Source organism: Sesamum indicum, linkage group LG8, assembly GCF_000512975.1.
Source record: "Sesamum indicum cultivar Zhongzhi No. 13 linkage group LG8, S_indicum_v1.0, whole genome shotgun sequence".
Classification (NCBI taxonomy): domain Eukaryota; kingdom Viridiplantae; phylum Streptophyta; class Magnoliopsida; order Lamiales; family Pedaliaceae; genus Sesamum; species Sesamum indicum.
In genome coordinates, this window is record NC_026152.1 from 11,269,747 (window position 1) to 11,292,579 (window position 22,833).

General features: G+C 32.8%; 3 protein-coding genes across 7 annotated transcripts; 2 read left to right on the forward strand and 1 right to left on the reverse strand.

Annotated features, from left to right (window-relative positions):
• On the forward strand, window positions 914-5,104 carry LOC105168273. Of its 3 annotated transcripts, none has more exons than XR_002287650.1 (9): window positions 915-1,131; window positions 2,187-2,537; window positions 3,022-3,055; window positions 3,249-3,470; window positions 3,634-3,723; window positions 4,141-4,206; window positions 4,304-4,373; window positions 4,474-4,521; window positions 4,641-4,734. XR_002287650.1 is itself a non-coding variant. In XM_011088290.2 (9 exons), the coding sequence occupies exons 2-9, from the start codon at window positions 2,215-2,217 to the stop codon at window positions 4,726-4,728; spliced, it is 963 nt and encodes a 320-aa protein (XP_011086592.1). In that variant the 5' UTR covers window positions 915-1,131; window positions 2,187-2,214; the 3' UTR covers window positions 4,729-5,104. The 3 variants fall into 3 exon arrangements, 2 of the variants coding, with proteins under 2 accessions (XP_020551878.1, XP_011086592.1); XM_011088290.2 differs by having other exon boundaries at window positions 4,282-4,373; window positions 4,641-5,104; XM_020696219.1 differs by lacking the exon at window positions 3,634-3,723 and having other exon boundaries at window positions 914-1,131; window positions 4,282-4,373; window positions 4,641-5,104.
• Window positions 5,339-10,378, reverse strand: LOC105168274 (signal recognition particle receptor subunit beta-like). Of its 3 annotated transcripts, none has more exons than XM_011088291.2 (7): window positions 10,258-10,378; window positions 9,992-10,159; window positions 9,009-9,091; window positions 8,804-8,890; window positions 8,445-8,593; window positions 8,216-8,347; window positions 5,339-5,919 (listed from the first exon to the last, which is right to left on the reverse strand). In XM_011088291.2, the coding sequence occupies exons 2-7, from the start codon at window positions 10,134-10,136 to the stop codon at window positions 5,730-5,732; spliced, it is 786 nt and encodes a 261-aa protein (XP_011086593.1). In that variant the 5' UTR covers window positions 10,137-10,159; window positions 10,258-10,378; the 3' UTR covers window positions 5,339-5,729. The 3 variants fall into 3 exon arrangements, with proteins under 3 accessions (XP_011086593.1, XP_011086594.1, XP_020551879.1); XM_011088292.2 differs by having other exon boundaries at window positions 9,992-10,170; window positions 10,258-10,354; XM_020696220.1 differs by lacking the exon at window positions 10,258-10,378 and having other exon boundaries at window positions 9,992-10,251.
• Window positions 14,801-18,920, forward strand: LOC105168275 (ATP-citrate synthase alpha chain protein 1). The gene is made up of 13 exons (XM_011088293.2): window positions 14,801-14,955; window positions 15,129-15,239; window positions 16,347-16,523; window positions 16,666-16,827; window positions 16,943-17,023; window positions 17,177-17,228; window positions 17,328-17,442; window positions 17,551-17,632; window positions 17,820-17,915; window positions 18,033-18,134; window positions 18,268-18,384; window positions 18,467-18,583; window positions 18,667-18,920. The coding sequence occupies exons 2-13, from the start codon at window positions 15,141-15,143 to the stop codon at window positions 18,736-18,738; spliced, it is 1,272 nt and encodes a 423-aa protein (XP_011086595.1). The 5' UTR covers window positions 14,801-14,955; window positions 15,129-15,140; the 3' UTR covers window positions 18,739-18,920.

A 22,833-nucleotide genomic window follows, 5' to 3' on the forward strand; every position in this document is an offset into this window, starting at 1 on the left:
TCCTAAAGTTTAAAAAGTGACAAAAGCATCCCTCCTTTCAACACCCGTTAAAATTTTGGGTAAAAAATATTTTGCTCCCCGAAATATGGCTGTTTTCGATTTTGTCATTTATTTTTTTTTTTTTTGCTTCAATTTATCATACCAACTATACGAGTTTTTCAAAGATATATGTAAAATTTTCCATCAAAAATCTAAATCTAGCATATTTTTTAGAAATAAAAAATATTCTTACAGCAAAGAATGAAATTAAATATAAAATTTAATAAAAACCATGAGCAATATTTTAAAAATAAGGAAGATTTTTTAATATATTCACTGCATACGATAATTTTTCGATAGAAACTTTTACAGTAATGTGGTTGTTTGATGGTGATTGTGTAGTTGGTATTGCAAATTAAAATAAAAAAAATTAAATAGTAAAATATAAAAATAGCTATAACTCAGAGGATAAAATATTTTAATCCTAAAAATTGTGCATAATAGTTGATGTGGCACTAACAAATTTTACTAAGATGAAAATAGCCTTGAATAAACACTTGGAGGGTAAATATGATTAATGACATACTTAAAAGGTGCAAAGTGTAATTAATCCTATTCTTTAATTAATTTTAACTCATATGTATGTTGAATTGACTTATATTTTAAGTATTTTGTAAATGAAAATTTCAAGAATTTGAATTTCGATATGAATTAAAAAGGGCTGATTTTTCGTTTTAAGCATAATTGTAGATTAATCAATCAAAAAGGGCTTATTGACTTAAAATAGTGTTGGGGCCAAAATGCTAAAGGAGTTGTAAGTTTAGGGGAACATGTGCTTTAAAATTACTTTTAGGGGGTCATCTTCTGAATTGCTAAAACGTTGGGGGTTGAGGTGTAATTTCTCCGCATTTGTAATCGTCCAACTGAAATTGATCATAATTGAACTTTGTTTAACGCAGAGCTATCTCTCTCTCTCCCTACTCCGGTTCCGAGAATCCAGCACCCTTCACAATCATACCTCAGCGTACGATCAAGGGTTTTGTGAATATTCTTCTTGGCATTTTTCTCTTCTGGGATTCTATGTTCCTCGGCACATATCAGGAAAAACATCCTTGGAGGCTTGTATGAAACACTGATTCCAAGAAAATCGAGGTAAAATGCTCAAGAGTCAATCTTCGCCCCCAATTCTTGTGCTGCTCTATGTAATTATTTCCAGACATGGATTTTACATAAGTTACATACTGTTAATTTTACATAACTTATATGTAAATGAGTCAACTTCCAGAGTGCGATTTCCAAGTAGGTCGTGGAAAGGAGTTTTTTTTTGTGTGTGTGTGTGTGTGTTGCGTGGAGGTTATGGGCGTTGCGGATTGGGCAGGAGTTCCTTTTTCCATTTTTCTTTTGGTGAAACATATAAAGGTTGTGAGGAATCTTTTATTTCCTTTTAATAAGGAGATGGGAAGGAAAATGCCAGTTGTATTTGACACACTAGCATTCTAAGCATTGCTGTAGTTGTTGTGGTTGCCCTTGACAGTTTTAAAGAAGTTCCACACAAGAATTTGGGGCGGTTAGTAACTAAGCTGGAATCAAGAAAGTTGGTAATAGTGGCTGGATAGTCCCTGCTAAAACTGTAGTACAATCAAGTTGAAGAAGTTGAGAAATGGTACGGTCGTCATCAATTGTGGAGTGAATGCAACAAATTCTTACCTTGTTCTCGGTATCCCGTAAGTATCTATAGGGGGCGGCATATGAGTTGATTCTAGAGAACTTGGTAGTGCACGTGGTTGTGATCAATGGTTCACAATTTGGGTTACCATAGAGTCATATTTGAGTCAGCTATGACCATTGTAAAATGATGCGGATTGTGTCCTGTTTATGTATTATGCATAAGCAGTGGGGTAATTTGGTCTTGTTTTAGACCCATGTCAATTTGTTGTAGAATCTGACTATATTATAGGTTTAATTGTGTTGCTGATAGTCTCCCATACATAGAACAGTACAATAGAAGGCTTTGATGTTGGATTATAGTTTATGTTCATCCAACTTTTGATGTTTTTTCCTTGCTTCATTGAGATAGGTTTGTTGGCCGACTTTTATTTGAGATTAAGTTAGCTGAAGTTATATCATCCATCTGGCACTGGATTGATCTGATCACTTAGTTATAAAATGTTTTGAAGAGTATGAAATAACCATGAGATTCGGAACAGGACTGTTAAATTGTACTTGGTGGCGGTCATGGCAGCTGACACAACGGCCCCAAGTTATTGGTTGAATTGGAGGTTCTTACTCTGTGCAATATGGATCTTAGTAGCTATGATGATTGCAGCACTTTTAATTTGGAGATATGAAGGGCGTAGCAAACCTAGATACCGACAAAGTGGAGATGAACAGGAAGCAGCAGGATGTTTGTATGATGATGAAGTTTGGGGAACTTGTTCGAAATCAATCCATCCCATTTGGATGCTTGCTTACAGGATAGTTGCATTCAGTGTACTACTTGCTTTGCTTCTTGCAGACATTATCATCCATAGTGGCCGCAAATATTATTTTTACACTCAGTAAGGCGTCTTCATTTTGTTTCTTCATCTTTTGGCCTAAAATTTACTCTTTGACAAAGCCCAAATTGAGCATTTGAGCAATTCTTTTCAGTTGTATTCTGTGGTTTTCCTTAGCTTTTGTTCTATTCGGTTGTTGACTTGGATTCGTAGCTTTCTTTCGGAAATTCTATGGTTCATGCTTATAGACACCTTTGGAAGAACTTATTATTTCAATCACTTTAATCTTTTCACTATCCGCAGCATTTGTTATTTTGTAACGCAGTGTAGTTTCTTCTTGTCTAGCTATATTACTCCATTTCCATGACTGTCTTCCCATGAAAAATTTCCATTTCAGCTAATAAGGGAAAACTCGCCATTATATACTGGAACACTTTGCTTAACCATGACTAGATTTGGAACTTTGTGAAACTCCAAACAATATCCAGATGATGTTAATTGTGTCTCTAATGTGTTACTTTTCCCTCACTCTTTTCTGGTCAAACAGGTGGACGTTTACTTTGGTCACCCTTTATTTTGGGGTATGTGCTCATTTCTACGGGCTGCCTCTACTTTTTATACTTTATGTCAACTAAAGGCTATGAATTATGTAACCGAATTTTCTCCATTAAAGTTTTCTGTGTTAACTATATGGCTTTCTGGACTCAATCTATCAGTTCTATCCTACACTTTGCAAGATCAGATATTTTATGGGGTTTGGTTGGATTTTTTTAGCTTGGGTCTTCGCTCTCAATTCATGGATGTCTACGTTACCATCGTGAAGCGGAATCAAGAAGGCACTATTGTGTTGGTCCAGATGCAGACCATGGCTCATATGTACCACTCGGGGAAAATGCAGATCTGTCAAGCATGACCGGAAGCTCTAACCATCATGGTGAACCTAATTGGAGAACTGCTGCATCAGCTTGGGGATATGTCTTCCAAATAGTTTTTCAGGTAATTGTTCTGAATATTCTTAAATATGTATTGTTACTATTCAGATGGAATTAATGAAGATGAAAACTTGTTATACCGTGATAGCTTCAATTTCATTTATAATTTGGTCAAGATTCACTGTGCTTATCCTATTTCTTGTCCATTTCTTTTACTTCGGGTATAGATGTGTGCTGGGGCTGTGGCGCTCACAGATATAGTCTTTTGGTCAATTATTTACCCGTCTCTCATTACCAGAAATTACAGATTAACTTTTGTAAGTATAATACTTTCAAATCTATATTTGTTGCGTGTTTTAATTGTTTCAGCATAACAGTGCCAAGCTGAAAGAAACAACTTTCTATTTAAATGTAACTTGAGGTGCTTCATGGATATACATGAATTCAGTCTGCTACAATGTATGAGATATTCAAATCCCGACTTATCTATCTGAAATCCGAGCTTAAAATCGTTTCATGTTAGCAAATGTTGCTCGAGAAGAAAAACCTGCATATCTGGTGCAATGCTCGATCTAGAGCATTACTATAAGAATCCGAACCTAGCTGAATTATAATCCGTTTGTTATTATTTCGAATAAGGAAGATTTTCTGAACATCTTATGCAAACAATTCACACTTCATACCAACTTATTTGCCTTTTTTCAGTTATTGAATTGATTACTTACTGTCTGCAGCTGGTTCTTTGTATGCATTCTGTCAATGCTGTTCTTCTCCTCGGTGATGCAATTTTAAATTCCCTGGTAGTCCCTTATTGACTTGATTCTTTGAACTACTACTATTGAATATATTATTAATAGAACTATAATGACTTCCAGCGGTTCCCCTTCTTTCGAATAGCATATTTTGTTCTCTGGACGTGTATTTATGTCATTTTCCAGTGGATAATCCATGCTTTTGTATCAATGAGGTATCTTTTCCCCTTTCCTTCCTGTATTGTTACCTTTAATACTTCCTAACAAACCTTACTCGTTCATCGTTTACGCAAAAAAAATTCCTTATTGCAACAGGTGGCCGTATTCTTTTCTAGACTTGTCATCTCCATATGCTCCCTTATGGTATGGACTAATTTCTTTTACCCTTTGTGCTTGATATGTAATCTCATATAACTCCAAATTCACACAGAGAATTTAGTCAATGTTCTTTCTTTTCTCTCGCCTCTAACCAAATCTTACAGGTACTTTGCAATCGGGTTGCTGGTTTTTCCATGTTTTGGGATCTTTATCATCATATTCAGGGTCAAGCAATGCTATTTAGCAAGATAATATTTCAATGCATCGAATATGAGCCTACAATCTCTATATACATACACCTCCAACATGGTAGCAGCAATAGCTCATGTTGCTCCCAATTGACTGAAGGATGTACTGATAACTTGGATCATATGTATGTACTGATTGATTGCTGACAATGATTCACAAATTGTCACAGTGATCATTTACGACTCTGTAAAAGCTGTGCCTTGACCTAGTGTTTAGTGTTACATTACTTTTCTGGGTTAAATCTTTCAGGAGATTAGCATCTGAGAGTTGAATAATAGTTGTCTAATTGTCTATACAGTAAGACCTGGAGGATTTTTAAAGATCCTTTAATTTCCATTTTATCAGTGAAATGGGGAGAGACCCAACAAGATTTTGTTCATTCTCTGACCTTTTTGCTTCAGTTCCTAAGACCTAACAATACTTGACTGGTCAGATCCAGTTATATCTAGATTTTCTATGGAGCAACTCCATTAGTACATATGTAATGATGCAAAATGCTGAGGCTGGAAAACAATTTTCAGCAATTAGTTTGATTCTTACAGGTCTACAAGTCAAATTAATCCAACACAAGATGTGTTATTCTCATTGTGTAAAGTGTAAAATGCACCAAGCGGGTCCATTAATCCCAGGCAGGGTTTTCTTGAATGAAAATAAAGAATCACAAATCTCATAACTGAAGTAACTTACAGACCCCTACCAGATAAAATGATCAACACTTAGAACAGCTCAGAACATCACAAGATCCAACATCCCAAGTGAAAAGCAAGGATTAACAGTAAAGGCTTACAGAAACTCAACACCATAGGCAGGATCTACAATTGAAATAAAAGTTTCAATTAGTGATTCCAAGATTCTGAGTCCTCAGATACATCAAAGTTTTGCCTCTTGAAGTTCCTATTTCCAGCTCCCTTCCCTTGCACAATTCACTGCCTTTCCACAAATGTTATAGGGTAGACAACTGGTGAACTGGCTGTTAGTCATGAATGCCTCTTTGGCAGATCGTACTAAGCCTTTACATGTTCTCTGATAAACTGCTCTAACTGAGCGATATCACTTGTCAAGCCAGATGCTTCTGCAACAGTAACTTTGTTCTGGCACTGAGAAAATGCAAATGCTTCTCCAGGTACCCCTAGGCTAAATTCATTAGTAATATCTGCTGAAGATAGTGCTGTCCTTGATGCACGGAGCTTGTCACTGAGAGAAAAAAGGAAGCCAACAGGTCAATTTCTATATGCATTATACTGAAATGAGAGGTTTCTTCGGGAGTGAAAATCGACTTCTTTTGAGTGAAACTGTAAACTGATAAAGATTAGATAAAACCAGCATGCAATATATGCAAGATACAAATGGTAACAGGACAGATCACTATATAGAAAATGGATGTTGATAGAAGATCACCGCGGACTTATTATTATAGACTAATGCTGCTTTTCTAGAATGCAATCGGTTCTTCTACTTTCACACTCGTTTGGCTCAAGTGAGAGGAAAAGGGAAGTGGAAGGGAGAGGGGAAGTGAAAGGGGGAGGGGGAGCGGAAGGGAAAGAATAAAAGTTGTTTGGTATGATTGGAAAGGGAGTAAACATCAAATGCTTCCCCTTGTTTGGTACGAGGAAAACATATTGAGAATAAAAGACTAATTTTTGTAATTTTACTAAACTATCCTACTCTTCATTTTTTGTATTAGAAAAAATAATTAAATTAATATTATACTAATATAATTTTAATATATCAAAATTTAAAAACCTTATTAATAAAAATATTTTATCAAATAAGAATAAGAATATTTTTTATTAATAAAAAAATCATCAAAATGAGTATTGGTCATTTATTTTAAACTGTTTAGTTTAAATAAAATAAAAATCACTAACAATGTTTTCAACTAACGAATTCGAGTTCGAACATCACTGCTTTTGTCGATAACAAAAACAACTTTGGAAAAAAATTATATATATAGATATATATGGGTAATACAGTAAATAAAAATAAAAGTGTACCTTTTTGTCTTTTTGACCTTTATACTTTCACTTTTCCCCTCAATTTTGGATGGAAACAAAAATTGGACTCAGGAGGGGTTTCATATAAATCGAGTTTTACATCACCTCCATCTCTTCCAGCTAACCAACCACCAAATTATCTCTTATATATTTATTTTTACTTCCACTTCTCCTATGCTCCCACTTTTCACCCTAACCAAACACACTCTTAGTAAGTTGGGGCTTTGCAGTTTGATGAGAGAAACCGGGAACTAAAAGAGGGAGTGTAAGTGAATTCGTTTTATAAAGGGAAAGCAAAATGTTTTTCTTTCAAGTTCTTTTCGTATGACGCAAAACAAAATAAATTTTAGACATGTCCCCTTGTTTGGTATGACTAAAAAACGGTGAGAATACAAGATTAATTTTGTTTGTTTTACCAATTTGTTCTTTTATCTTCACCGTGTAATAGAAAAGGAACAAACTATTATTATAATAATTTCAAATTACTCCTGGAAAAGTTGTACATTAAACTTGAAAGTTTTTCCAGAAAAGTTAATAGAAGTTCTAGCAAAAGAGAAAGAATAAAAGTGAAACACTTTTTAGCAGAGAAGGAATAGGCAAGCAGAAAATATAAATAGAATAAATATAGTTGGAGGGAATTTGTTTCTAGATGATATAGTAAATTAAAATCAAAATAAGGATTTTGTATTCTTTTAGCCATATACTTCCACATTTCCACCCAATTTCAGACATAATCGAAATGGGAACCAAACGGATTTCATATACATTCGATTTTATTTGCCCCCCATTTGTTCTTTCTAACCAAACACCAAAGTTATTCCTATACACACCCTTATATTTCCACTTTCATTATACATTCACTTAACCCAACTAAACAAGCTTCGACTCTTTTCTTACGCGCCACATCATAAATCGTAAATCTAGCAATTCCTAAAATAGACTTTTCCTCCCTTCCTAATATTTGAGCTCTTAAGCTCTCCTCTGTTTTGGATTGATTCATGAGTAAATCTATGTTTTTCTCTCATACCCAATGTCCACGTACGAAAACAGCACAGGATATTGATTTCATGGAAGACTCAATTAATGCTTTTCATCAGCTTAATTCTTGTTTCCAGATTACTCTATAAATATTTGCTTTAATTAGGGTTGACCTTGTTCATCCATTAGTCAAGTCTAGCAACAAAATGTTTGTCAAGCATAGATCCTAGAATATCTTTTCTATCCTTATTCACTCAATATTCCTGTTGCATTGCGTCAATTAACATTCTCTAAAATTAATTTGGCTGCATCGATCATTTGTATTTGGGATATTTTAGTTGCCTTCTTTATGGCAACACATAGAATGCTCTCATCAGGCCAGCAATTTTTCACACTTGTCAAATGCAGATTTAGTAACTTAAAGGTGATGGAAGCCAAAACCAATCATTTCTAAACTGCAAAAAATGTGAAAAAGACAGTAACTACTGGAATAAAAATGATGTAGGAAATCATCTTACATTTCCTTCTCCAGCTGTCTTCTGATGAAATCCTTTGTATGTGCTGTAACTTTATCCACCTTGTTGCACAAGATAAGTAGTGGAATCTTTTTCTTCACTACACTTGCTTTGGTCAAAATATCATATAAGTACCTTTAGCCAAAAATGAGAAAATAACGTTAGCCATTTTTCAAGCACTGGCACTCATGTGTCTATGCATGTCTACAGATAAAATCAAAGAGCCACATACTCAGAAGCAGCACGGACGTTTGGTAGAAACTCCACAGCATCCACCACAAAAACTATGCCGGCTGCTTGAGCCAAGAACTCGTCCAGTTTAGGTCGAAGTCGTGAATGGCCAGGAACATCAACAATGTGAACGGGCTTTATCTTTCCCTTCTACAAGTAGTCAAATTAATAGGAACAAGTTAATTAATATGATTAAAATACTCATCATGCCTTAGAAAACAACATGTTTCCCTGTAACTTCTTGCGATATTAGGAAGAATTAACTGTCCTACTAAACATTAAAGATTTCCAATACCATCCACTAACTAAACATGCTTGATAATGCTTGTATGAATATTTCCAGAAAATAAAGTGCATTACCTTACTCGTCTCAGAGTGTAGAACAAAAGTTCCTTCATTTGGTTCCATTGATGTGACAGTACCTTGATGCGAGGAGCCATCTCGAAGCTAGAATAGGTAACAAATCATGTATTGAGCTAGTCTAATTAAAAAAACATAAACTGCAGCTATGCTTTATTCAAATTATCCTGAATTTCCCGCTTAAAACTGTCCTATTGATGCTTACCTGGTAAAAAAGAACAGTTTTACCACTTCCACTAAGCCCAGTTAGTAAAATGGCGTTAGATGATCTACGCTTGAAAAGACGAACTGCAAAGTAATAGGACATAAACATCAAAGTCACTACTAGGACATAAACATCAAAGTCACTACTGGGAATTGGGGAAAAATTGTTGAGAATAGAACTGGAAAGTAGATAAAGACAAAGCCAAAAGTTATATACCCTCACTGTGGACATTACAATATGTTGCTCAGAGAAAAGGAAAAGATCCAAGAAGATCATTTAGGAATTATCCTATCAATAACATCTTCACAGTCTGCATTCCCTATCTCTCCAGAACACACACACACAGACACATATATAAAGAGAGAAATACATAGAGACACACCCTTCTCCACATACACAGACGAACAAGCACATTTATCACTCTAAAAATCAACAAGGAAAATGTAGACGTCAGTATATGTAATTTATTAGTTCCCACTGCATTATCATGTGTACACCTCCCTTCTTATTTTTAAGTTCTTCTGTCATTTTCAACGCAAAATTGTAGGTCTTAGTCCAAGTAATTATTCCAAACTGCATTTTCAAATGCAGATTACCTTTACTCCAAATGGATGATTAGGGAGAAATTCTCTGGAACTTGCTTGTAGAGGTCCAAGATAAAAGATAAAATGACAAAAACAATTTAGAACAATAAAAACGATAAGTGATGTTTAAAATGGAAAAGCCAACTCTCCAGCTACACTGCTGAGTAAAATCTTCTGACATATATCCCTATCAACAACTAAATAAAATTGCAAACTTTAGGGACGAGTTTGCAGCCAATTTTAAGGCTATAGAGCATCACAAGAAAACTTCCCACTAGAGCAACAAAGAAAATCCCAACACACAACGACTCGCCACCAGTGTAGGTAAAGCAAAGTCCAAAGAACTCAAAACTTAATCAGAAACGGAACGAAATTAAGACTTTTCCGACAGAAACTTACTGATTAAGAAGAAAAGAACTGTGAACAGGACTACCCCGATCGCGGCGTAAAGCTGTGGGGGCGGGATTTCCCGAACGAATTCTTGCGCTTCGTTCAACCACTGCTGCAATTGGATCTTCACTTCCTCCAACTTCTCTTTGTCCATCGCGCCAATTGACAAATTCAAGACTGTAAAACCCCTTTTTTTGTTGGAGATTTGCAGCATATATTGAGAAAAATTTTCAAGTTAAACCGGAAAACTCAACGGCCGCCGAATCGAGGCTTACCTGGTCGATTTCCGGCACCGTTGGAATGGAAATGTTGTTTTTCCGATCTCTCAACAACGACAAGGGACTCCGTATGGTGCAGGAAGGTTTTCTAATTTTATATCTTGGGGTTTATTCAAAAAGCAACTTATTTGTTTATTTTTTTAGTAACAATACATAATTACATAAATACACTAATATCAATAAATTAATCAATATCCATTCAACTTAAATTTTAAATTTTAATAAATTAATATTACAATAAAACTCACATTAAGTGATATAAATACTCACACATTTGATGGGACTCGAACAGATAACATTGAACTTTTTTTTATTTTTTTATTGTGGTGTAAATTCAAAGAACTATTATTATTTTAAAAAGAAATCAATTACAATAATTCATGTCGAATATTTATGTCTAAATAAATCAATTACAATCATTTATAACGAAAATCTACATCTAACAAAGAATCCTACAACACCTACTAGGGAATATTACGCAATTTTTCTTATTATAATAGCAATTAAAGATTTTATTATATGATTGATGTAAATGTACACATATTTGATAGGATGATTTGAAAGTAGAATTTTAAGACGTGAATTGTAGTAATTTGCTTTTAGAACCTTATAAATATGCTTTATGATTTTTATTCAAATTTTGTTTCTTAAATAATAAATTAATTTATACCTTACTTGTAACACGAGAAAATAAAAGACTTTATGCTTCAACTTTCTATGAATTTTATTTTATTTCTTAGCAGCGTAACAAAGTAGTATTGTATGTATAAGTATGTGCATATATGTTTATTTATAATTCTTTAATTTTATAGTTTATAAATTTTATCTTTATATCTTGTATAAATGTAAGTCATTGATTTAATTTAAATAGATCTGAACTATTGATTTATGCATCAATACAGACCGATGATTAAATTCATCGAGAAATATATGTTTTATTTAGATATAAATGTGTATGTATATAAGAATATTGATTTATGTATATCCATATATATTTTCCATTCCTTTATCATATGTAACAAACCAAACATTATCTAAAAAGTTTGATTAATTTTTCTATTAAATACTTTATTCTATCCAAACATCTGCAATGGAATAAAATTTCTAGCAATCAAAATCCCTACAATTTTATTCCAAATATTATATATATTTCATCCCCAATAAAACAAACAAGGCCCAAGTACCTAACCGTTGTAAATTATTTATTAGTTCATGATGGTGATTAGAGGCGAAACTATCTATTTTTTTATTTTTTATTTTTTTGTAAAAATAATATGGAATATTTGTACGATGTACTATTTTTACATCAACTACAATTACATTTAACGGAATAAAATAATATGATCGGAACATGTATAAAAATAAAAACAATATTCACCACTTGCAGTGAATATTTAAGAAGTTTCACAAGTCAATAAAGGGAAGCTGCCTCCAACAAGACTTTTCATACTGTAGTACGACTTAAATAATCAATTCCTCCTTTCTTCCACAAATATATAATTAATTGAGAGAGGCTGTGTTTGCTCAGTTTTTTAATAGTTTATTATAATAAATTACTATTGAAGTAATTGATTTTCTAAATTTATGGTTGATCAAAAGCCTAAAATTTTTATGTTTACTAAACTCATATTACTCCATTTAAATAATTTTAAAACGATCATGCATGATCAAAAGTAATTCTAAATTTTAAGTGTCGAACAACTATACGATTATAATGAACTTAGAAAGTAGTTTTGAGAGTTTTAACTCAATTCGGGTCGAGATTCGTAATGACATGACAATTCTTATAGTGTGAGATCCTTAGTGTATCCTTCGAGCTGGATGGTTGAGGTCGGCCTACTACACAGAATTAAGCATGTTGAGATGGCCCTGAGATAGGACCTTTCGATGCTAAAATCAAAATCTGTTCGAGGTTATTAGAGTTGCAGATGTCATGCCTCGGATCAGAGGTCACAACACAATCATTACCAAACAGTGGATCCATACTCAATAATACTATTGCTAAACAATAAAATCCCAAAACATTATTTGTAGCAGAAAGACATAATCTAGAAGTTTAACTACAGAATTGAGTAACTAAACAACTAGAGACAGAAGGAGAAGTTCCAAAACATAATTATCTATAAAACTTATTAATCAACGTTACATGTGCATTTTTTGATTAGCTACCAATTCCAATGAAGCTCATCCTCACACTCCTCATACACCCCATCTGTAAGATATGGTAAATAGCAAGAGCGACTAATTGCTTAGTAAGTAGTCTCTACCTCTTACCAAATGAGAGTATAACACATTGATAATGCATAACTATCATTTGCAATATGTTCAAAATCAAATGAGGAAAATATAACACTTCAAAACATTTGCAAAAAGAATGAGAATTTCTAAACTTTTTGATCAAAATAAATGTGTACAAAATAATCATGTGTGACAACCACAATCTTATTTAAATAATACAAGTGCTTTTGTAAATCAACCATTTTAGTTAAATACCCATGCTCTCATTCACTAACAACATAACAGACGTTATACTTATTTGTGACTATTATTATAATTCATAGTCCGGTTCTCAATCTCTAACCCTGATTGAGAGGGTCATAAAGAAGTTCTCATTTTTTAACCCTAACTGAGAAGTCAGACAGAAGTTCTCAATTTATAATCTCAATTGAGAGGGCTCAAAACAACTCTAGCTTTCCCAATTAACTATGATTTCATTAACGGTTGAGCATGTTCCGTCTATCAATCGATAAACTTGAGTATGTTTTATTATTACTTAAAATTATCATACAATTTGTCACACGTGTCTCTATTTTCAAAAGATGTCAAAAACATAATAGACAATACAATAATTTTGATACAACAATAATGATTTTCAAATTTCAAGATTGAAAAAGTGCCTGCATCAACATTTAACGAAAAATCCTATCACATGTACCTCAATTTTGAACTTACGAAAATATCATATGCTCCCATCGCATTTTGCTTTAAATCCAAAATTATCATTTGAAATCAGAAAATATTTAAGAAAATATCACCTAAGAGGAAAGAAACCACTTACAGAATATTCTGAAGTTGAATTCACTTATTTATGCCACTTGTTCCAAGTTGAATCTTATAAGTCAATTGATTATAATTCTTATAAATCAGTAATTACTTAAGTCATATTTATCCTAATAAAATAGGCCTTCAACCTATTAATCCCAGAGAAACAATTCTCTCAGCGCTAGTTCCTTAGAGCATCCCGAGCTAGACGATATAGGTCGGCTTAACACAAAAAATTTTAAGTTTATTGAGATATTTTTAAGCTAAGACCTTTCGATATTAAAATTAAAATATATTCGTGATTATTTGAGTTTAGAGCTCGATTACAACATAATAAATATATAGTTGTAAAATGCCTTAGTATATTTATAAAGTTCATGGATCAAAATCCACACTGTCCTGGTTGAGGGTTTTCATATGTTTTGAGGTCTTTTGTACAACATTAATTGGCTAACCTAACAAGAAACTGGATTTTCCAAATCTGTCTTAGAATTCTTTATTTGATTTTCTGTCAAGTCTGAAAAGGAGGTTCATGAGTGATGCCTGCTAAGTGCATAGAAAATTGATATTGGGACAACATGTATTCCCACTACAATTATTTTTTTCCTTTTATTTTTCAGTAGGAAATTGAAGTCAATTATAGAGTATATAAATTGAGGTAGCAGTCCAGTATTGACTAGGTACATCATATTCTTGGACTGGCATTTTAATGTCAACAAGCATTTGGGAATTATCAATTTCCAATCTAGACTTTTTTCTTGCATACTCCAAGATTATTTGGGAATTATCAATTTCTCTATTCATCTTTTTTTGTAAAAGGTTTGTTTTACTTTTTTAATACGGGCGAAAATTTGATTTGAATAATCAATTATTTTTAATGCAAAACATTAATTTATAATAAGATATTTGGTACAAAACTTAGGAACACTACTTGTTACATTGTTATATATATTCAGTTAGAACTGTCGAAAATTATAGACATTAATTAAAAAAAGCTATTTATAGAACTAGTAGTTACAACTAAGACGCAAATAAAATAAAATATTTTAGTTACAAACATACAAAAATTCTATTAATGGATTATACCTATTCAATTAAATCATAAAAACAGATAAAGTCCGAATAAGTAAAACAAAATATTTTCTTTCTAAATCCATTCATTGGACGGTTATACAAAATGGACGAAACATCAATGCCGCGGAATAAATTTTATGCTCCCATATCCATTATTATTCACATAAATGGACACATGAATGTACTGATCACAAGTATCATTTGAATGAACTTTTATTCTTTTCCCCTAAATGACAGGAAAATAATAAAATTTCTTACCAAACAAGGTGTGCTATTCAAGTTCCTCATTTTGGACCATATAGCATTACATCTTTTACCAGGTGAGTTGATCCACATGGGTAGGTAGGTAGGCAGCCTTGTTGTGCCTCATGGGTCCATGTTTGCACACGATTTCCCGCTAAAATATGACAAGAAAACCACTTAATAATTATTTTTATTGCAGCCCAAGTAGATCAAACTGCCTAACTATAAATAGAGGTATCAGAATTTCAAGATTTCAGCTTGTGTTGATAGGGAGTTGGCCATCTGTCCCAATCTGAGTGCAGATTCTTGGAGCCTCCGCTCTGTGTTCATTCAACAGTAAAGATCTCAACTTTCTTCAGTTTTCTTATTATACTTTGACGTATTTTAGTAAGTTTGAGGTTGTGATTGGATCTTGACAATTCTTGTTCCAATTTGAGGGTTCTTGATTCTGATCTGGAAATGGGGATCTGGGCTCAGTTTTTTGTGTTTGCTTTGAACTTAAAAATCAGGTTGAGAAGAAAATGGCAAGGAAGAAGATCCGAGAGTATGATTCCAAGAGGTTGTTGAAAGAGCATTTCAAGAGGCTTTCTGGGTCTGAGTTGGAAATCAAATCTGCTCAAGTGAGTTCAATCCTTCTTTTCCTTTCTTCATATTGTTGGATTGGATTCTCTTGAGATCTCTAGTCATTTCTGTTCTTTTAAATTCTCCAAGATTTAGATAATTTTTATCATGATTGGTTGGGCATTTCTGCGTGTTTTCAAGAATTTGATTGTTGTGAAAGAAGAAAAGAGTTTATTTTTTATTGGTGGGGTTGTTTGCCTAAATCTTTGAGATTTTGGGATGCTGCTCAAAGTACGTGAATTTTTAGGCAGGTTTTCTCATCTGGCTATGTAAACAAATTAGAATGGCTATGATGTGTTTTGTAGATGGAAACTACTGCTGTTGAGTTGTTGTTAGCATGTTCACACCGTTCGACTCGTTTAACATTTTCTTGTGCAAAATAAAACCAAATCTTATAATTTAAGTAAACAATTAGGATGATTGTATGTTAAGAAGTTTTATATGGATAAATGTTATTGGCTATCAAAGTATAAAAACTTGAAGACTCCTTTCTTTATATTTTCTGTTTTAAATGCAAAGGAAATTCCTGAAAGCTGACACATCATATTAAGCTTTTTTTTCGTCATTCTTCTTCTTCTTCTCTCTCTCTCTCTCTCTCTGGGTGGGTAGAGTAGAGGAGAAAAAGAAAGGGAAAACCCTTTTTCTTGTTTGCAATATGATATTCCAAACTTTGTTTTTTTTGGCTTTTCTTGTATGTAACATAGTATTCTGCAAGATTTGTCTTGTTTGGGCATAAAAAAGGTCGAAATTTGGAATCAATAAGTCAAACTTTTAGAGGCTTCTCTTCGCATACTAAGATGGGATTAATAGAAATTCAAGAAATAGCAAACTGTGGAAGAACTCCCAAGGACAAGAATATGCTCAATGCTTCAAGATAACACAGATCACCGGATATTCTTCCTAAAACCATTTTGCACTTAAGTTCAGATTTTTTATTGTTGGCAAACTGTTCAAGCGAAAAGAAGCCAATAATCTTGCAATAATGCTTGGCATGTATGTGGATGCAGAGTGTAGAATTTTAACTCAAGCTATCAAATTGCATAAGCTTAATTCAGAAACAAGTTCTAAGATTCCAATAACACCACATTTTCTCATGATGGTTTTAGGTCACAGAGTCTACTGATTTCAAGGAACTAGTGGACAGGGAACCCTGGCTCTCATCAACAAAACTGGTTGTCAAACCAGATATGCTATTCGGAAAGCGTGGGAAGAGTGGCCTTGTTGCTCTGAACCTTGATTTGGCCGGAGTTGCTGCCTTTGTGAAAGAGCGACTCGGCAAGGAGGTGCTTACATTATCATTTTACAGTGTTGCTTGTTTCAATTCTTCACAACATATGTTGCATGACATATTCATGTACCAATACCTAAGGCAGAGATGCAACTTAAATTTTGATTTTCTGCCGATGTATTTCTGGCTCTAAACAGGTGGAGATGGGAGGCTGCAAAGGGCCCATTACCACGTTCATTGTTGAACCATTTGTTCCACATAATGAGGAATTCTACCTAAACATCGTCTCTGAGAGGCTTGGTTGTAGTATTAGCTTTTCCGAATGTGGAGGAATTGAGATTGAAGAGAACTGGGACAAGGTAGTCTGAGCATCTCCTTTTTCTTCTTTTATTTCTTGGGAAATGTATTTTGGGTCCGGAAAAAAGGTATCTTAATTATCGCGTTAATCTGTGATATCTTTTTTCCTCTATCCAGGTGAAAACTATCTTTGTGCCAACAGGAGTTGCCTTTACATCAGAGCTATGCGCTCCGCTTGTGGCGACACTCCCCTTGGAGGTATATCTATGATTTATCAACATAGTTTGATGTTTTTTTCTTTTTTCGTTCCTTGCAGTTAGATAGTTTTAACTGAATAGCATGCATCAAAATTATATGAGCATAATGCTATACATTACAATTGCGTACATGAGATTCTTTTACGTGATCCAGATTAAAGGTGTCATTGAGGAGTTCATCAAAGTTATCTATGATTTATTCCTAGGTAAGTGTAAGGTCAAGAAAAGTTTGACTTCTTAACATATTTAACGTTGTCAACCTTCTCTGGTTTTGGGAATAACCAAGACATTTTCTTTTGACTCAGATCTGGACTTCACTTTCCTCGAGATGAATCCTTTTACCCTGGTTAACGGAAGGCCTTATCCTCTTGATATGAGAGGCGAGCTTGACGACACTGCTGCTTTTAAGAATTTCAAAAAGTAATGTTGTCGTATTTAATCTTGAAATCCCATCTGTTAATTAAATATGTATAACTAGACCGTATATGTCATTCTTCTATTGTTTCTTACATGATTTTGATCTTGCAGATGGGGAAATATTGAATTCCCGATGCCGTTTGGAAGAGTCATGAGTCCTACTGAAAGCTTTATTCATGGACTTGACGAAAAGGTACTGATCAATTCACAATGCAGCGTTCTTGAAGACATCAAATTTTAGTCTCTTAGACTTTTCATGTACTGATATTTGAATTCAGGAACTAGTAGATAGAATTTTCTATAACTCTGGAATTGAGTAGCTAAATCTAGCAGACTTTAACGTGAAAGCTTATCTATTTCTCTTTCATTGGTATTTGCAGACGAGTGCGTCGCTCAAGTTCACTGTCTTGAACCCCAAAGGACGGATTTGGACTATGGTTGCTGGAGGAGGTGCAAGTGTCATCTATGCGGATACAGTGCGTTCTTTGACATTCTTGATGCACTTACAAACCCCAGAATTTCTTAAAAATATTCTGTTTCTTTTTTCTTTTTGGTACTTTCGCCTCACAATAGTCTTTTTCGCACGGCTATAGGTTGGGGATCTCGGCTATGCTTCTGAGCTTGGGAACTATGCAGAATATAGTGGAGCTCCGAACGAAGAGGAGGTGTTGCAGTATGCCCGAGTTGTCATTGATGTAAGAACTGCCTTCTTTTTGAACGAGCCATTGTTGAAAAGTCATTCATTACTTTCATCCATGGAATTTAACCTCGCGAACTTAAAGTAATAAAACACAACATTGTCAAATATACTAATGAATCGAATTACAGTGCGCAACTGCAGAACCTGACGGGAGAAAGAGAGCACTTGTAATTGGTGGTGGAATAGCTAACTTCACCGACGTTGCAGCCACATTCAGTGGCATTATTCGGGCACTAAAAGAGAAGGTACCTAAACCTCAGACGTTGTTGCAAATACAAATTCTTGATTAGAAAACCCAAGTTTTAACTTGGTTGCTCCTCGTAACAGGAGGCTAAGCTTAAGGCTGCAAGAATGCACTTATACGGTAGAAGAGGAGGTCCAAATTACCAAAAGGGCCTTGCAAGAATGAGAAGCCTTGCAGAAGAAATCGGCATCCCCATTGAGGTATAATCGGCATTTCCTCTTCTTCTTTTCTTCTGTTTTGTTTGCGGACACTTAACCTTAGTTCTTACATGGTTCGGGTATAGGTGTATGGACCCGAGGCAACGATGACTGGCATTTGCAAACAGGCTATTGAGTGCATCAGTGCTGCTGCATGAAGTTGCTAATGCTGATGTTCTTACCTACTCTTTTATTGCACTGTGATTTAGTCTAATGTTGTACCCAATATTTTCAAGAACTTCAAAGTGTACTCTTGACTTTTTGCATAAATGGGCCTCAAGGAAAGGCCTTTAGGCTTGCAAATTACCTTCAATCCAAGTCAAAGTCTTTCTTTTACCTACTTCTCTACTTATATGCAATCCTGTGTTCTTGTGTTTTCATTTTCAATTTTTGAAACATTAATTAAAATAAAAATATATTTGTTTATATATATTTGTAAATAATGAAAACTGTCAAATAATATATTAATTATTAATTATATCTATATTCTCTTTATATTCGCGTGGCTCAAATTCGGTGGTCGCCCCAGCGGGCGGCACGAGGGGGTTGGGTTAACTTTTATTATCTTTTATAAATTATAATTTATAGTTTATATTTTATAATTATAAATATAATACATATAAAAATTGCTCAAATCTTGATCTTTAATAATTTTAGATCTAAAGATTGAGATGGATTGATTAAATTCTACGATTATACAATTAAAAAAAAGATTCAACGGACATAAAAATAATATATAATAGATTAGCAGTCTTTTGACAAAAAATATTAACACCGTTAACTTCAATTCACCATGAGGGACAAATGTGCTATATTTAAGAAATCAAAAGAGTTTTTTTTGCTTATTTTTAAAACACGAGAATTTTTAGTTGAATTTTAAAAAGCACAGCGGTAATATGCAATTTGGCATATATATATATATATATATATATTTAATTTAGTTATTTAGAGGGACAAAAAAGAACTCAATTAAATCATATCCATTCACACTCAATTAAAGAGTAGCATGCGTTAAGTGGGCGAAGAATTGAGTTGATGTCAAAATGAAGTATTTCAGCCAATCAAATTATGTTTTTCAGTCAGTTTATAGGCAATCAGACAACATCATGGGGAGTAACTGAATGTATACTCCAATCAAATCAAGACAAATATTTGTGATATTTATCTTTTTAAAAAATACATATATTAAAGAGATAATGTCAGATTGATGAATCGTTTCATTCCAAATATATGATGTATTTACCTTTCTAAAGTAAATTATAAAGAGATGATACAAAAATTATTCAAGTACATCACAACTCTACTTCTTTAACACCTATATAAAGGGGTTTTGGAAGCTCATTCAAGACACACACAGACATCAAGAACGAAGAGTGAAGCAAGAGAAGAAGGCCAAATAATTCTCTCTAAGAAGTTCCTCAAGTTCAAAAATATTCAAAGGCGTTCAAGACGGAGATTGAGTCGTTTGTCGAAGGTGCACCACAAATTGTGTTTAATTCGAAATTACAAGCAATAAGCCATCGAATTACAATATAAATATCCAAATATATTCTCAAGAAGATCAAGTGGCAAATCGACTTTCAAATTCTCAAACCTCAAGTCAAAACTATAACATTTAATTTGAGATTACTGACTTGAGCCATCAAATTAAAGTTATAGAAATTCAAATTGAAGGCCAAAGAGGATCAATGTGAAGATTAACCTTTTGAATTTGTCAGGTTGACAAAATATATTTTTGAAAAGAAGAATCAAGGGGATAGGATAGAGATTGTACTTATTTTGACATTTTAATCCAAGTAGTTTATTTGTAATAATTTATTTGTATCTTGATATTTCAGATACTATAAATTAATGCTCATAGTATTTTTATTTAAGAATATATTGATTTAACACTACAATTTACTATAAAATATAACATCGTTAATTAATTTGAACACATTCTCATTTCACATCAAAATTTATACAAAATCGAAAACACATATTTTGACTGAGAGTGAAAACACAAACAGGCATGCTTGCACCAGTAATTTTCTAGACCTGTGCTTGAGATTTGAACATCCCAATTTAGCCTCTCCCAAAATCAATACTTCAAATATCATTTTTCATGTTGTTTTCATAGTAGTAAGAGTGTTCGGTTTTATCAAACTCTGTATTGTTGTATTTGTCATATTATTAATTTTTTTATATAAATTATATACCAGTCATATAATAAGTATATTGCACTTATTATGTGCTAGTAGTAATTAAAATTTACAAAATATTTTTAACTTAAAAAGTAGGATAAATTACGGCAACCTCCTCTTGAGATTTAGTATAATTACAAATACCTTTTCATTATTTGAAAAATTATTAGTATACATCCCCTTTTTTCTTTTAACATTTATCTAACAATGAGTGTTCCATTTTTGTCGCGTTGGCGTATACCAAACGACAACAGTATTTCAGGAGTAAAAAGAGGTCGTTCTATCTATCCGAACTAATCAAAATCTATGCTTCCTCAAGGAATCATTTAGCCAGTCGTACATTCTCCGAAAGATCTCCTTTATTGCGTCGTTGCTGTCGGAATACTGGCTTTAAAGCTTTTAATTTCCGCGTAATCGCGTACATAGGCACTCCAATAATGTTGTGTTTCCATTAGCCTTCATTAATTTTTTATGGTGAAATAATCAAAATACCCTTTTAAATTATGAATTATAATTTTATATACGTCTTAAATTTTTCTAAAGTATTCTTCTGGAATAATATGCCTTGTGGAATATCTACTTTATTCACCCTCAAGATTTTTTATATTTTTGGAAATATTCTTTTAAAAAAAATTAGTAAGAATAAAATAATAATTTTCACTACACCTTTTAAGGACTATATATTATTTTTTATTTAAGAAGAAATATTTATAAATTTTTAAATAACGAATAAATATTTGTTGGGAGAGAGATAAAGAAGAAAATCATTAAAGAGTTATCAAATTATTTATAGTTAATTTGTTGGGAGGAAAGAGTATATTGGGATTTTAGCCTCTATTTTCTATACAGCCAACTTTGGGCAGTGTTTGATGGGCTCAAGTGCACTAGTAATACCAAATGACCCAAAATGCTATCACCATACGATGAATTATTCATGAATTCAAGTCTCATTAATATATAGGTATTGATCTATTATAATAATAGTTATTTATTGGTTATATATATTTAATATTAATAATTAATATATATTAATTATTAATAATTAAAATTTATAATATAATTATAATTTATTCACTAATTTCGTAAGAGTTGTGCAGTATTTCGAGATGGTTTTCGATTTGATTCATAACATTGTAATAATGAAAAATAACTCTTGATATAGACATCGGAACGGCAAACAATTTTATTTTTGTCGTACTGAATTGTTCAATTATATTTGGGGTGCTAATTTAACTGCAATAACAAGTCCATATATAACTTCTTATCACTAATTATTAATAGCAACAACATTAATGCGTACGATCGTCGTCGCACTAGAAAAGAAATTATTTCTTAATTATGGGTATGATTATCATAGTTAAAAGTAAGAAACTATGATAGATACTAATTGATCACGATTACACAATAATTATTAGCTGTTGTTTCTGCAAACGAGGCTAAACCATTTGCTGCAGCTAAAAATCATGACAAATATTTGGACATAGGTAAATCCATGGCGAATATCGATTAACTGTGGTCAAAACTTACTTTTGGAATGGGTTATGTCTGATCATATTAGATAGTATTAATTTGCTATTGTTTTAAAATCATACTGATTTATAGTGTAGAGAATAATTTTTTTTTTGTAGTGTCATTATTATTACACTACAACTTTTTTCTTATCATTCATATATATTTTGAAATTTTAATATTAATATCCGATGAAATGTCTCCACAAGCCTATTAAAATGCCCAAACTTACTTCGAGGTCATGAATTTGAGTTCTATTGGATATGTGGATAAATATTTTATTTTATATGAGTTTATTGTAATTTATATTTTAAAATTTTTAGTTATATTAATATATTAATTGAAACAAATTTTTACTCAATTTATTTAAATATTATCGTAAAATATAATTATCTATTCCATTTTAATGAAAATACAAAAGTGACAGGTCAGTCACGTGTTGGGTACATCAAATTTAAATAGTGACCACCATTGTCTTATTTGTCCATACATTAATATTGTATCTATCTATCTATCTATCTATATATATATATATATATATATATATATATATATATAAGT

What these genes read in the sequence shown, in the direction of transcription:
- LOC105168275 (XM_011088293.2), top strand. Translation starts at nt 15,141, where the DNA reads ATGGCAAGGAAGAAGATCCGAGAGTATGATTCCAAGAGGTTGTTGAAA. An exon ending in TATCTATGATTTATTCCTAG is followed by an intron (nt 17,229 to 17,327) that starts GTAAGTGTAAGG and finishes CTTTTGACTCAG; the next exon opens with ATCTGGACTTCACTTTCCTC. An exon ending in GCTTTTAAGAATTTCAAAAA is followed by an intron (nt 17,443 to 17,550) that starts GTAATGTTGTCG and finishes TTGATCTTGCAG; the next exon opens with ATGGGGAAATATTGAATTCC.
- LOC105168274 (XM_020696220.1), bottom strand. Translation starts at nt 10,196, where the DNA reads ATGCTGCAAATCTCCAACAAAAAAAGGGGTTTTACAGTCTTGAATTTG. An exon ending in TACACTCTGAGACGAGTAAG is followed by an intron (nt 8,594 to 8,803) that starts GTAATGCACTTT and finishes GACTACTTGTAG; the next exon opens with AAGGGAAAGATAAAGCCCGT. An exon ending in AGACAGCTGGAGAAGGAAAT is followed by an intron (nt 5,920 to 8,215) that starts GTAAGATGATTT and finishes TTTTTCTCTCAG; the next exon opens with TGACAAGCTCCGTGCATCAA.
- LOC105168273 (XM_011088290.2), top strand. Translation starts at nt 2,215, where the DNA reads ATGGCAGCTGACACAACGGCCCCAAGTTATTGGTTGAATTGGAGGTTC. An exon ending in GAAATTACAGATTAACTTTT is followed by an intron (nt 3,724 to 4,140) that starts GTAAGTATAATA and finishes TACTGTCTGCAG; the next exon opens with CTGGTTCTTTGTATGCATTC. An exon ending in TCTCCATATGCTCCCTTATG is followed by an intron (nt 4,522 to 4,640) that starts GTATGGACTAAT and finishes CAAATCTTACAG; the next exon opens with GTACTTTGCAATCGGGTTGC.